Source organism: Dermochelys coriacea, chromosome 28, assembly GCF_009764565.3.
Source record: "Dermochelys coriacea isolate rDerCor1 chromosome 28, rDerCor1.pri.v4, whole genome shotgun sequence".
NCBI lineage: Eukaryota > Metazoa > Chordata > Testudines > Dermochelyidae > Dermochelys > Dermochelys coriacea.
The window spans coordinates 3,625,076-3,639,868 of record NC_050095.1 but is presented as its reverse complement, the minus strand read 5'-3'; the positions used below and the strand labels follow the sequence as shown (position 1 = coordinate 3,639,868).

At 44.6% G+C, this 14,793-nt stretch overlaps 2 protein-coding genes and 1 pseudogene across 4 annotated transcripts in view; 2 read left to right on the top strand and 1 right to left on the bottom strand.

The window, feature by feature from the left end:
- The window catches only part of LOC119849371, a 1,398,949-nt pseudogene that overhangs the window by 223,725 nt on the left and 1,160,431 nt on the right, over positions 1-14,793 (top strand).
- The window catches only part of LOC119849376 (zinc finger protein 420-like), a 3,142,523-nt gene that overhangs the window by 2,172,536 nt on the left and 955,194 nt on the right, over positions 1-14,793 (bottom strand). The gene's annotated exons all lie outside the window — the stretch shown is intronic.
- Positions 1-14,793, top strand: part of LOC119849407 (zinc finger protein 34-like) — a 48,090-nt gene that overhangs the window by 20,514 nt on the left and 12,783 nt on the right. For 2 of the 3 annotated variants that reach the window (XM_038386491.2, XM_043503862.1), the window contains exons 3-4: positions 7,932-7,983; positions 10,787-10,913. In XM_038386491.2, coding sequence (XP_038242419.1) covers positions 7,932-7,983; positions 10,787-10,913 — 179 coding nt within the window. Of the gene's footprint in view, positions 1-6,042; positions 7,571-7,687; positions 7,984-10,786; positions 10,914-14,793 lie in introns of those variants that run through there. The other variant, XM_043503863.1, reaches the window with a different exon arrangement.

Genomic DNA, 14,793 nt, shown 5'->3' with positions numbered 1-14,793 from the left:
GGCTACTGCGACGTACTTTAGCAAAATGTCCAATCTTTTTGCAATGATTGCACTGAGCTACTTTTGCTGGACATCCTGTGTAGCTTGCATGGTGTGGTGATCTACAGCAAAAACATGCTTTTACTGAATCTTGAATTTGCTGATTTGGTGGTTTTTCATTAGTTTTCCTCTTGCAATTGTGTGTCTGCAGTGGTAGTGAACTTTTTTGCAAAGGAGTCACAGCCTGGACTTTGCCTCCTGTATCCATGCTCGTTATTTTGGCTTCTGCTGTTGCTGACTCAATCTGAGTAGCAATGGTTATTGCTTTTTCTAGTGTAAGTTGTGGTTGTAGAAGTAAGCGTTCTCTTACATGAAGCATGGTGGTTTTCTCAATGAGCTGGTCTCTAATCATCTTATCTGCCATATTCCTAAATTCACAAATTACAATCAGTCTCCTCAGGGAAGCAATATACTGCGTTATAGTTTCCCCTCGTTGCTCACGCGGGTGAAATCTGTAGCAATTAGCTACTACATTCACTTTGGGCACAACAGAATTCTTTAATGCAGTCTCATATTTATCATCTGCAAGGGGAAAAGTGTAAAATAATGGCTGCCCTTCTGTTTCAATGCAGTTGATTAGCAGAGCACGCGTTCTTACTTCAGAAATCTCTGTAGCACTGATTGCAAGGTGATAAGTCTCAAACACATGGATCCAGCTAGTAAAAGCAATTGGAGGCTCACCTGGGCTTTGCAGAAAGGGTGCAGGTGGGTTCAGAGGCAGAAGATCCATCCTCGTTGCCAAAATGTTGTATCAACCAGGCAAGGTACTAACAAGTTTCAACAGGTCTTTATTTTCAAAGTGGAAACCTCTTTACCAAGCTGCTGCTGCACCCTCTGTAGCTTTCTCCCAACCTCTTAACTCCTCCCCCCTCCTTCCTCTTTCCTGTCCTTTCAGACTCCCAACAGCCAGTGCTCCCAATTCTAATAATTACAAGCAACATCTAAACACCACAATCCTGCAAACAGTTATGCCTCTGGAGGACATCCATGCATAGGTGTTTGCAGGATTGGGGCTTTACTGAATGAATACTGGAGCAAATGTGGCTAGGCCTAGCTCATGACGTTGGTATGGTTGCATTTCAGACAAAGTTTACATAGATGTTAATGGCTTAAGGTAAGAAAGACAAGGATTCTTTTAACAACATAATTCTTCTGGAGTGTTGTAGATATCTGAAAACTGTGATCTTAATGATTTTTTTAAAAAAAATCCTATGTTCCTAATCAGTACATGGTAAATAGTTAAAACTGGAAGAACTTGACCATGGATGTTGTTTATTTGTTTGGCCTTTCAATTAGAGTTGGATTCCAGACAAGTGATTTCCATTAAGTTTTAGAATTTGTTTGGGGAGAGGTATTCGAAACCATTAAGGCCAGATCTTTGCTATCTGGTATAGTTCTGGATCTTCAGAGTACTCCCATTGACTCAGAAGTAGCAAGCACTAGGTGTGGTGTTTGGTGTTTTGTAGAACCTTTTGCAAGCTCTTTGACACATGGCTTTGGAGTTTGCAGACAGATCCCTGCTTCAGTGTGCTTCAGGGCTTCTACTCTTCAGTTTTTGAGTTGGTCACACACACACACACAATGTGAAAACACAAGTTTGCCTGTTTCTACAGGGCTCTGTTGCACTTGCCCAGTGTGGGTCCTAAACACTCATTTAAAATACCCATAACCAGCCAGTAGATGGTTTACTTCCCTTCATATTTTCAGGGTTGTCACTTGTTTGTGGTTTTGTTTGCCATCTGTGTTGCTTTATTACTTCTTTTTACTGTTCTCTGTGTGTGAAGTATTCATCAAATTAAGAATTGACATCCCATAGAAATGGTATAAGCCTGAGTGAATACCTTTTACTCTCCTTTCCAGTATCAGAAAATATTGTATTAATATTTGCGATGAGAGCATGACTTTATTTCTAGTTGACTCATAGATTTGTTTAGCATCTTAAAGTTGAGTTGTGTGCGCAGATAATATGCAAGAGGGATAGTTTTGTGAACTGCAAAAGTCCGTAGCATGCTAGTGTTTTGGCAGATGCTTCATTTTTTGAGAGCAGCTTTCCCTGAAGATTTAGTGGTCTATGGTAGGAGGAGGTTATTAAATTGAGCCGCTGATGCATTTTTTTAATACTTTTGCTTAATGCCCATGACTGTGTTTTATTTCTATAGCTGTTTTCAGTAGGCCACATTTTGGTGTGTTTACTAGCTTGAGTTGTTGGAAAGGATACATGTACTCCAAGGGCAGTGTCAATTTTCTTTTTATTTGATTTCATATTAAATACATGTCTTAAGCAGTACACCGTACTAATTATCCCTTGATTTAATATTCTTTCTCCTTCCATACCTATGAACTGTTTAAAAATATATTTTATATCTAGGGTTTTTGTATGAATGGGTGGCTCACATCCACACATTACCTCAATATTGGTGGAGCACATAACAAAATTCATTGCGCACATGAATGGAAAAAATTAGAGGGAACATTGGTGATGACTCCGTCTTGGGTGGATGGGCCAATCCTGGGGCCCATTACCTCTCATTGATTGATTTGTCCATTCCAAGCCCATAAAGTAGATTTTTAATATAAATACTTTGTTCCTTACATATGCCCCATACGTTGATTTCTCAGTCATTATGAGTCTTCATCAGTTATGAGCTTTTTGTAGATGTCTCTGTCATGGAGTCACCAGGTCAATGCTCTGGAGCTACTCGGTATGAAGCCAGTCAGGACTCCTGGGGAGCCTCCTCTCTCTGATTGTACTGTCTCCAGAGCAGAAGCTTACGCAGCTTCGACCTTCCTGGGTCTGACGTCATAGCGTTCAGCATCCCTTTCCACACCGTGCGCTTCCTGCAGTGAGTCTGCCCGGATGGGGCTCCTGGAGAAGCTAGAGAGAGTCCTGCACCGCAGCTCCACAGTCAGACATGACTCTCAGCCAGCCGGTAAACCAGAAGGTTTATTAGGCGACAGGAACACAGCGTAGAACAGAGCTTGCTACCACAAAAATCAGTGACTTTCAGCCAAGTCCAGCTTGGGAGTCCTGGGACAGACACCCTGGACTCCCCCTCTTCCAGTCCCCCCACGCAGACTTTCCGCTTCCAGCGACCCGACCCCTAACATCCCCCTGTTGCTCCTTCTCCGACTCTTTGTCTTGCTTCCCAGGCAAAAGATGTCACCTAGTCACACCCCTCTCCTGGGTCTCAGGTTGCATAAGTGCAGGCAGCTGGGAAGCTTCACCTGCCCCGAGGACCTTAGCAAAAATCATACACCCAATTCTCACCACTGGAGTATTGGTGCAGTACACTGGGAAACTGAGGTACACACAGGATTAGTATAGGACAGTAAGACTCGCATGCAACACCCACTTTATTACAGCCTCACATGCTCTCCCCTATGGATAAATACCCTCCAAGAGATGTTTGGTGTGATGGGTTTGTCAGGTCTCAGGTGAGAGCTGCTGGTAAAGACCAAGTGATCCTTTGCCAAGATCTCTGTGTCACTGTCTGACCCCTGTAGGCCAGGGAGGGGACAACTTTCTGCCAATGGCCTTAAGGCCGGAGGCTGAGTTCACTGCAGTGGCCCTGATCCCTTCTCTATTTCCCTTCTCGGTGTGCTGTCTGGGATGCTGCCCTGCTTCCTGCTCCCCAGGACACCCCGTATCTACTCAATATGCCAGACTTCTGGCAGCCCGCAGTGAGAAGCCATCCAGCCCATCAAACTGGTGCCAAAGTGCTGGGCCTCAGGCCTTCTGGGGTGGACCTCTGAGTCCAATTGACCCCTGCCCCAGGGTGCTACAGGGGCAAGGCCTTCTAGTGTGTCAGAGCTCCACCCTCTGGCTGAGACCTCGGGGCACTTTCTTCCTTTCTTGGGTACCAGGTGAAACAGCAAAAGAGCCGACTGTCGGCAAACAAGGGTAAATAAAGGAACAAAAGCAGAGAAAGTGTGTGTGTATGTGGGGGGGGGGGGGGACTGTGGACAGATCCCATCAGGATATGGGCCTCTCTTACTTCTGGGGGGCCTGGGAGCGTCTCAGTCACCTTCAGAGTTTACTGGGTCTCCAGTGCAAGTTTCAGCCTGCTCCCCCTTTGAGCTCCAGAGATTCCCACCCTCCCTCAGTGAAGGCCAGAGCCCCGAATTCTGCCAGCCCTCTCTTTTGGGCTGGAGATGGTCCACAGACTGTTCCCTTCCCAGGGTTGCCCCCCTCTGAGTAGAGTAGGTCTCTTCTGTTAACTCCTACTCCACTCCTGGCATGGTTTGCAGGTGCGGAAGGGGTGGGCCAGTGCAGACTAAAGCAGCAGTTTAACCTCTTCTGTGCCAGCGTGGGGTTTATATAGCCTTTCACAAGCACCCAGGCCCAGGGAATGGCCCCCTATCAGCCCTATGCCTGATGTGGTGGGGCAACCCACGGGCAGCATTCCCTCTGAGGGTACTGGACCCTCCTGCTCTCACTCTCTCCTCTCCCCTTTTACTACCACCACAATGTCTGTCACCTTCACTTCATGAGGGGTGACCTCCAGAAAATGTGTTTTGTTATCCGTTTCCCTACCCCCCCCCCCAGGATCAGTTGTGCACCCTCTGTTACTCACCTCTGTCTCAGGAGATTAGGCGGGTCACGGGGTGTGGGTGATGCTATTCTGGAGATCCATCATCACTGAAGGAGTGGCAGCCTTGACCCTCCTTGAAGGTTGCTGGGATGCTGATGTGCACTGGAGGAGAACTGGGGCTTGGTGGAGTCCATAGACCATTTGGCCCACACTGTGCCACTGTAAAGCCTACTCTGCATTCCTGCAAATTGCTGCTGGTGGCATTGCGCCCATAAGTCTCTGTAACGCTGTCTTCAGTGACTCAAGAGCATGAGCACCAGCCTCAGGCAGACTGGTAAGAAGCAAGGCACAAACCCCAAATTGGTTGTGAGATCTATATGTAGATTTCACCAACCAAATATGAAGTGTAAACGCTTCATACACTGTAACAGCATTAACATGGAATCACAGACAGTCCCCTTGGGTCATCCCATATATCTCACCATGTAGGTGAGCTCACCTTTGTGACAGTTGGCCCCTTCCACCAGGGGTTCTCAACCTTTTTATTTCTGAGGCCCCCCGAACATGCTATAAAAACTCCACAGCCCAAGTGGGCCATAATAACTGGTTTTCTGCATATAAAAGCCAAAACTGGCATTAGGGGGCAGCAAGCAGGGCAACTGCCATGCCCCATACATTGCTTAGGCTTTGGCTTCAGCCCCGGGTGCTCGGGCTCAGTGCCCCCAGACTTCAGCCCCGTGCACTGGGACTTCAGGTTTCTGCCCTGGGCCTCAGCAAGTCTAATACTGGCCTTCCTTGGCAGCCCCACTTAAACCTTCTTGTGGCCCCCCAGGGTTCCCCAGTCCTGTGCCTTTCACCTCAAATCAAAGAAATGTTCAGGTTACTGCCAGTCCCAAAGGACCAGGCACTTATTTAGGTCAATTGAATCTTAGATCTCACAACAAAGACAACACTTGTAGCCAGTCCTGTAATAACCTGTATCATGATCTATTTAGAAGGAAACGAGTTATTTACAGAGTTAAAGCAGGTAATCATATAGATGCAGAGGAGTTAGTCTTATATTTCAAAAGGTAATAGAAGCTTCTTTAATAAGGAAGCTCTACATATTCTTTAGGACTAACACAGGCTAAGCAGCTGGGGATCTCTTGCTTATGCCTAGAAACTTTGCCCCCCCCCCCAGAGTCCTAGCAGCATACAAATAATCAATTCCTTCTGTATGGGATTTTTTATCCCCTTCCTGCCATGTGCTCTGAGCTGCAAACTCTGCTAATGGGAAGTCAAGAGCACAACAACAGTCTTTTGTCTTCTTTAACATCCCATAATAGTCTATCTGGTGTTGATGGACCTTTCCTGCCTGGCAGCGTATAATGCATTCTGTTGCCAATCACCACTTCACACAGGAAAAATCTCTCTCCTGTCTGGTGATTTACAGAGCCACAGAGGCTCACAATGCAGCTGGTCAGATATTAACCCAGGCAGCAACTCACAAGCATTCAATAAAGTCTAAACACATTTTTATAATTCTCATACCTGTTCTAACAATACTAACACAGGTGAGCCAGACTGATTCCAGCTCTGCATTTGTCCATGTTCAATTAAGACATGGGGGCTTTTGCAAGAGCTAACACCTCATCTGCCAGTGCCACAGGCAGGATCGGCAGGGATGGTGTCCCTAGCCTCTGTTTGACAGAAGCTGGGAATAGCTGACAGGGGATGGATCACTTGATGAGTACCTGTTCTGTTCATTGCCTCTGAGGCACCTGGCATTGGCCACAGAGCTAGATGGACCATTGGTCTGATGCAGTGGGCTGTTCTTATGTTCACAGTCTCTGTCAGGAATATCTACTCATTTGGACTCACTGGGCCACAGAAAGAAACAAGGTGTGCTGAGGCAACAATGCCCCATCTGAGAGCCCCTGTGGTCACGCTTCCCAAAAGCTGAAACTAGACACAACCCATGAAAGGGGGCACTCCCAGGAGAGACTGTATAAAGGCTGGAGCATCAAACAACTTTGTAAACCTGAGACAGCTGCCTTGGGGACAGTGACAGGGAGAATCCCCCAAAGTGACTCCTTTTCTTCTGCTCTTCTCTGGCTTTTGGTTCATAGACTCAGCAGAACTGGAAGGGACCTCAAGAGGGCATCTAGACCAATCCCCTGCACTCAAGGCAGGACTAAGTATTATCTAGACCATCCCTGACAGGTGTTTGTTCATCTTGCTCTTAAATATCCCTAATGAAGGAGATTCCACAACCTCCCTAGGCAATTTTATTTCAGTCCTTAACCACTCTGACAGTTAGGAAGTTTTTCCTAATCTCCAACCTAAACCACTCTTGCTGCAATTTAAGCCCATTGCTTCTTGTCCTATCCTCAGAGGTTAAAAAGAACAATTTTTCTCCCTCCTCCTTGTAACAACCTTTTATGTACTTGAAAACTGTTATCATGTGCCCTCTCAGTCTTCTCTTCTCCAGAATAAACAAACCCAATTTTTTCAATCTTCCCTCGTAAGTCATGTTTTCTAGACCTTCAGTCATTTTTGTTGCCCTTCTTTGGACTTTCTCTAAGTTGTCAACATCTTTCCTGAAATGTGGCATCCGGAACTGGACACAATACTCCAGTTGTGGCCTAATCAGCGCAGAATAGAGCGGAAGAATTACTTCTCATGTCTTGCTTACAATACACCTGCTAATATATCCCAGAATGATGTTTGCTTTTTTGCAACAGTGTTACACTGTTGACTCCTATTTAGCTTGTGATCCACTATGATCCCTTTCCGCAGTACTCCTTCCTAGGCAGTCATTTCCCATTTTCTGTGTGTGCAACTGATGTTCCTTCCTAAGTGGAGTACTTTGCATTTATCCTTTTTGAATTTCATCCTATTTACTTCAGACCATTTCTCCAGTTTGTCCAGATTATTTTGAATTTAAATCCTACCCTCCAAAGCACTTGCAACTCTCCCAGCTTGGTATAGTCCACAAACTTGATAAGTGTAACAGAGAAGTGAGCTGTAGCTCACGAAAGCTTATGCTCAAATAAATTTGTTAGTCTCTAAGTTGCCACAAGTACTCCTTTTCTTTTTGCGAATACAGACTAACACAGCTGCTACTCTGAAAAGAGAGACTGTTACTGGGAGGGTTTCACCATGTCTCAGAGGGTTCCACCCTGGTGGGAGGGGGCTAGGCCTGTACTGGAGTAAGGTCACTCTGTGCTTCACAGCATGGCAGAACCTAGAATGTCCATTAGGAGGGAAAAATCCTGGGCGGAATCTGCATATGGAATGGACAAAAGCCCCATCCGAGTTATCTCACGTTGCCCTTCTTGCCCTGGCAGGCTACAGAATAATGTCCATGTTTTGCTCTAGATCATCCCATCCTCCCAGGAGGAAGGAAATGGCTGCTGTGGAGCTGGCTCAGGTAAGGGATTATCAGGGAGCTGGTAGTGGGTTCTGTTTGGAGGGAGAGGAGGAGTAAAGGAGGGTGGGAGCTGCTGGAGGTGGTGGAAAGCAGGAAATATCTAGAGAGGAGAAAGGAAGGGGACTGGATATGACAAACCTGCTGAGATGTGTGTAATCTAGGGTGTGATGGGTTGTCAACCCCAGGGTGCAGTCTGGGGGCTTCTGGGAACTGCTGTGCCCTCTAACCCTCAAGCTGTGCTGGCTCTTGTCACGCTGCTTTGCTGGAGATTCAGCCAGCCTGTCCAGGCCCTGTTATCACCCAACACGACAGCAGGTGGCGTCATTCACCCAACTAAGCTACCTGAGTGCTTTACCTAAGCCACTCAAGGACAGATAGAAGACAACAGCCAATTTCCCAGCTCCCCAACCTTGCACACCTGCTGTCATAGAAATCCAGAATTATACCATCTTATAGTGCACAGGGATCTGTATAATGTAAGCTCATTAATATAGTTCTCCTTCCCCTTGATATGGGAAAGATATGCACAACAAGCTTGTGCTAACCAAGCTGAGATTTTCCTCAGACACTTCACTGAAAATACATTGGTTAAGATAAAGCATCAAACAAGTTTATGAACTACAGAAAGATAGGTTTTAAGTGATTATAAGTGATAGCAAACAATCAAAGCAGATTCCTTAGCAAATAACCAAAAACTCAAACTAAGCTTAACATATAGATGGATAGAATTTGAATTAGCAATTTCTCACCTTGACTGATCATACAAGCAGTCCACCAAGTTTGCATACACAAGCTAAAAATTCCTTTACCCTGGCACCAGCACTTTTCCCAGTTCAGTCTTTGTTCCTCAGGTGTTTCCAGGAGTTCTCTTGTTTGGGGAATGAGGCCAAGAGATGATTTCACACCCCACTTTATGTACCTTTTCCATATGGCAAGAACCCTTTCTTCCAGAGTCAGTTTCCAGTCCAGTTTGTGGAAAACTACAGGTACCAAAATTGAGTTCAGTGTCATGTGGTCTGGTCAAATGTCCTGCTGAGCACTAAGCTCTTGCATGGTCCATTGTGTATTGTCCTTGTTGATGAGCCATCAGCGCTGTCTGGCTTCTTCATTGTTGTACCTGAAAGGCTAGTTGTGGGTGTTACCCAGAGTAAGCACATTTGAAACACAGATACATAGTCAATATCCATAACTTCAGATACAAACATGATCCATGCACCCAAATAGGATAATCATATTTGGCAAATCATAACTTTTCCAATGACACTGCACATGATGCATCTTGCACAAAATGTATCATAATTATGTCCTAGTCATATTATAATCATACCACTATGCTGAATATGGGGTGTAGTGTAAGATAGGGCCTAATTTCAAGGCACAGGAGTTGGGAATGGAACTTCCCCTCTTTGAGGAACAGGAAATAACCCTCCAGCCAGAGCTGGGAAAACTTCCCAGAATCCCAGTGCTGCTGTCTGAATCTACTGCCATTTCATTAGACACCACCACCCCCAATCTTTGTGGCAACTGCAAACTTTATCAGTGGTGATTTTATATTCTCTTCTAGGTCATTGATAAGAATGTTAAATAGTACAGGGCCAAGAACCAATCCTTGCGGGAACCCGCTAGAAATAAATCGACTCAACCATGGTTCCGCATTTACAATCCCAGTTTTTAATCCATTTAATGTATGCTGTGTTTATTTTGTATCTTTCTAGTTTTTTAGTCAAAATAGTGTGCTGAATGAAGTTGTATGCCTTACAGAAGTCTAGGTATATTACATCAATACTATTAGCTGCAATCAAACTTTTGATCTCATCCAATAAGACTATCCAGAGAGTTTGATAGAATCTATTTTCCCTAAACCTTTGTTAATGGGTACTAATTATATTACTCTCCTTTAATTCTTTATTAACGAAATCCAGTATTGGCTGCTCCATTATCTTTCCCAGTATCGATGTCAGACTGACTCTCTTGTAATTAGCTTGGTCATCTCTTTTACACTTTTTAATGTTGACACAGAATTAGATTTATTCCAGTCTTCTGGAATTTTGCCAGTGTTCCAAGTCTTAATTAAAATCAACATTAATAGTCCACCACACTCCTCCAGCAGGTCTTTTAAAACTCTTGGATACAAGTTATCTGGACCCGCTGATTTAAACATGTCTAATTTTAATAGCTGTTGTTTAACATCCTTGTGAGCTATTGTTGGAATGGAAAGAGTGTCGTCCACAACATCTTATGATATGAGTACATCATCTTTTTCTCCAAATCTAGGAGAGAAATTTACCTCTTTTGCATTGTTTTTGGTAATTCTGCCATTTCCTTCTTGTAATTTACTACTACCATTGTTAGGATTAATATACTTTTTAAAATGTCCTTCTTATTTTTGTTCATTGGTCATTGATTTCTGATAGCTTCCCATACCAGTTTTCTACAGTTCCGACCTTCTAACTTGTATTCTTTACTATTGACTTCCCCTTTCTTCCATATATTTTATTGGGAGAGTGTTGGGATTCCTTCCAGGGAGCCACCAGCAGGGTCTAGAAACAGCGCCATCTCCTCTAAAAGTTTTGGCTAGTAGGTATGTGATAAATGTGAAGACCCTCCCTCCATCTGTCAGCTGGGAGACACAAAATTTCTCTTTCTACCCTCTGAGGCCTCCTGGCTGCTCTAAGCAAGGTGGGGTGGGACTCTGTTAACATATGCATCCTGGGGCTTCCATTTACCTGGTGCTGCTGTTCCGTGAATAGTGGGGTTGTGACTGGGGCAGCAGGTACTGAGTGTTGGACTCTTGCTATTTCAGGGGCTGGTGACTTTCAAGGAGGTGGCTGTGTATTTCACCAGGGAAGAGCGGGCTCTGCTGGCTCCCTTTCAGAGAGCCCTCTACAGGGATGTCATGCAGGAAAACTATGAGACCGTGGTCTTGCTAGGTAAGGAGTCTTGTCCCCTCTGTTATTATGGGGTCTCTAAAGAACCTGAGTAGTAATAACTTTATACCTTTATTTGTCATAAAAGTTTTGATAAGTTTCCTTGCCCCCCTTTTTTTGCTTTATCTCCCAGCTACTAGACTAATTTTTGGACATGTGCCTTTTTGATGCTGTCAGTCATTTTAAAATTGCATTTAATGTATCCTTATTGGATACATAAATAACTACATTAATAACTATAGCTTTCATGGTTTTTCCTCATTTTAAGAGGAAAATATGCCACCTTTAGAATTCTAAATTAAGTAAATAGGTGTATGACTCATGCATGGCTTGTGTGACAGTCAGATGACCTCCTCTTTTGGTAAAAAAGAAAAGGAGTACTTGTGGCACCTTAGAGACTAACAAATTTATATATATTATAAATTTAAATAAATTTGTTAGTCTCTAAGGTGCCACAAGTACTCCTTTTCTTTTTTCGAATACAGACTAACACAGCTGCTACTCTGAAACCTCTTTTGATAGGAGAGCATATAATGTTGCCATTCAGGACCCCACGGGTTAAGGGAGAACAGAGCCATCGGAGGGTAGAAGAAGGGGGGGAGTGGATAATCCTGGGGTGCGAGGACATGGGGAGGATGCATGCAGGATTAGAGCTAAAAAGCAGCTGGGAGGGAGGAGGGAACAGAAGAAGCTCCCAAGGTGCCGGGAGGTGGTGCCAGTTGAGAGTAATGGGAAGAAGGGGAGGGGAGTGTGGAGGAAGGGCACCCAGGAAGTGGGCTGGATAGATCAGTGGGAAGGAGGAGAGGTTTGGGATCTTAAACCCTGAGTCCCTACCCAAGCCTTGTTGCTTTACAGCCTGCACTCCAGTTTTATTTCTGTTCAATTTCACTTCATTATAATTTTTTTCTCAAATATTACTATTTTAACTCTTGACCTCTCTCTCCCACTCATTACCTCGTTCCCCCATATAATCTCCCCATCTCTATGGGGAGCGACCCCGGCCACCAATCCCGAGTCCTTGCTGCATTCCTCCCTCCCATTGCAGGGCTGCACCCAGGCACAAATGGGCACTTTGTTGATTATGTCTCAGGCTGGTAGTGTAGCCTGTACAATTTTTACACCTATAAGATTACATATTGGGGTATATCTTGCCCTTGTACACGGCTACTCTGTTAATTGAGAAGATGAAATTTGGTGAAACACCCAGAAACTTGATTTAATACAGACAGTTATAATTGAAATCATAGGCACGGATCAATACACATAATAATTGGACAAGATAAGTATAGTAAAGACGGTCTTGCACTGTGCATACTTACAAGTTATGGACACCATTGGAAACAAAGATCAAAGGGCAAGGAAGCCCATCAGAACGAAGGCCAGATTTAGTTTACGTTGTCTCAGGGACCCAACAAAATGAAAAAATGGTAACTAGGAGAGGTATTTTATCCGCTTCCTTATGGCAATAGGATGGCTGTATACCATATCTGCTCCTTTACTCTGATTGCAAGAATGTCAGTAGCTGCACCAACTCATACGTGGCCTTTAGGAAGTCCATAATTAAGCATCAAGCATTAATATTCATGATTTACATCACTTATTTATTAATAATTCCAATATATGAATGCGGTCCAACTGCTGAGATACTGCAAAGCAATCTAATAGATAAAGCCCACCGCAAACTTCCTTCTTTCAGAAGCCTGTGGTGTATTGCACCTGTTTGTGGTTCCTCGTTAGTCTCTCAAAATCAGGGTGCAAAATATCTAACTTGGGACTCTCTCCTTAGACCTATTTTGGGAGTAAATCCCAGGCTTCAGCATAACTATTCCCACAAATCCTCAACCTAATATAAGGCCCTTAACAGTAGAAAGCTTAATAACCCATTTATTTCTGTTCACCTCCTTGCCCCTCCATGTATATTCCAAGCTAATAAGCAATACTCTGATAATAACATTTTACCTCTAGTGAGTATAAAATTGCCCACAAGACATGAGACTAGGTCATAGATCATAAAATTAGGTCAGGGCCAACAGGAGTGAGAGTTTGGAGAGAGTCTTGACTCCCCTCTCTCCATCTGCATCAGCCACTAGCTGTCTTTCCACAAGGCTCCTTGGATCTTTGAGCCTGTCCCTCCTGAGGTTGCATGGCCTAGTTCTTGTTTCTTACATTCTCCTTTTCCAGAAGAATTAGAGGCAGTTGCTCCTGAATTTTAGTGTTTATTTCCCCAACCTTCTCCTCACAGTGAGGGAGTTTAATTCTCCCTCCCATTTCACCTGAGTGACTAGATTTCCTCATTCCCCAAAATGTGCTTTTCAAATGTCACAGTTCTGGGGTAGCTAAGCCTTTGCCCTGCCTCCATGGTCTGCTCAAGGAATGCCCTCTCAGGTATCAGGCCTCTAGCCAGCCCCTCTCTATGGGTAGGGACCCACATGCCTCTCCTTTTTGACCAGGGTTTGAGGATTGCAGCTTGTCCTCTACTGTTCACTGGATTAACGTCCAGTTCCTGTGCTTTGCTTTCTCTCCAAGGGCTGTGAGCAGTGTTTGTGTTAAATAAAGGTGGGAATTTTGGTGATAATTCTATGATGCTAATACACGCTTCAGTTTCCCTCTGTGATTGGTATTGCTTTGATTAGAAAGAGCAGGAGACATGAGGTGTTTTCTCATGGACCTGTCATGGGGTGATATGAGTGGGTCATTAAGGACTGGCTGGGACCAACCTAGATCAATGGAATACCCGACAGAGACAAGGAAATAATTGTCACCTGTCCATGGGGAGAATCTCTGCTTGGCTGAGTGAAGCATACATGGACTCATTATGTTTTTGGGAGCAGGAAGAACTGGGCTCGCAGATGCAGGGAGCTCTACTAGAGTGAAGACAAATGGACAGGCACAGTGAAAGGAAACTATGGATCTATGACAGTGTGCCTAGTGAGGAAAAAGGTTAATGTAGGCTATCAAATCCCTCCCTCATTCTTCTCTTCTGCAGACTAAACAATCCCAGTTCCCTCAGCCTCTCCTCATAAGTCATGTGTTCCAGTCCCCTAATCATTTATGTTGCCCTCCGCTGGATTCCTTCCAATTTTTCCCACATCCTCCTTGTAGTGTGGGGCCCAAAACTGGACACAGTACTCCAGATGTGGCCTCACCAATGTCGAATAAAGGGGAAAGATCATGTCCCTCAATCGGCTGGCAACGCCCCTACTTATACATCCCAAAATGCCATTGGCCTTCTTGGCAACAAGGTCACACTGTTGACTCATATCCAGCTTCTCGTCCATTGTAACCTCTAGGTCCTTTTCTGCAGAACTGCTGCCTAGCCATTCGGTCCCTAGTCTGTAGCGGTGCATGGGATTCTTCCCTCCTAAGTGCAGGACTCTGCACTTGTCCTTGTTGAACCTCATCAGATTTCTTTTGGCCCAATCCTCTCATTTGTCTAGGTCCATCTGTATCCTATCCCTACCCTCCAGCATATCTACCTCTCCTCCCAGTTTAGTGGCATCTGCAAACTTGCTGAAGGTGCAATCCACACCATCCTCCAGATCATTAATGAAGATATTGAACAAAACGGACCCCAGGACTGACCCTTGGGGCACTGCACTTGATACCGGCTGCCAACTAGACATGGAGCCTTTGATCACTACCCATTGAGCCTGACAATCTAGCCAGCTTTCTATCCACCTTATAGTCCATTCATCTAGCCCATACTTCAACTTGCTGGCAAGAATACTGTGGGAGACCGTGTCAAAAGCTTTGCTAAAGTCAAGGAACAACATGTCCACTGCTTTCCCCTCATCCACAGAGCCAGTTATCTCATCATAGAAGGCAATTCAATTAGTCAGGCATGACTTGCCCTTGGTGAATCCATGCTGACTGTTCCTGATCA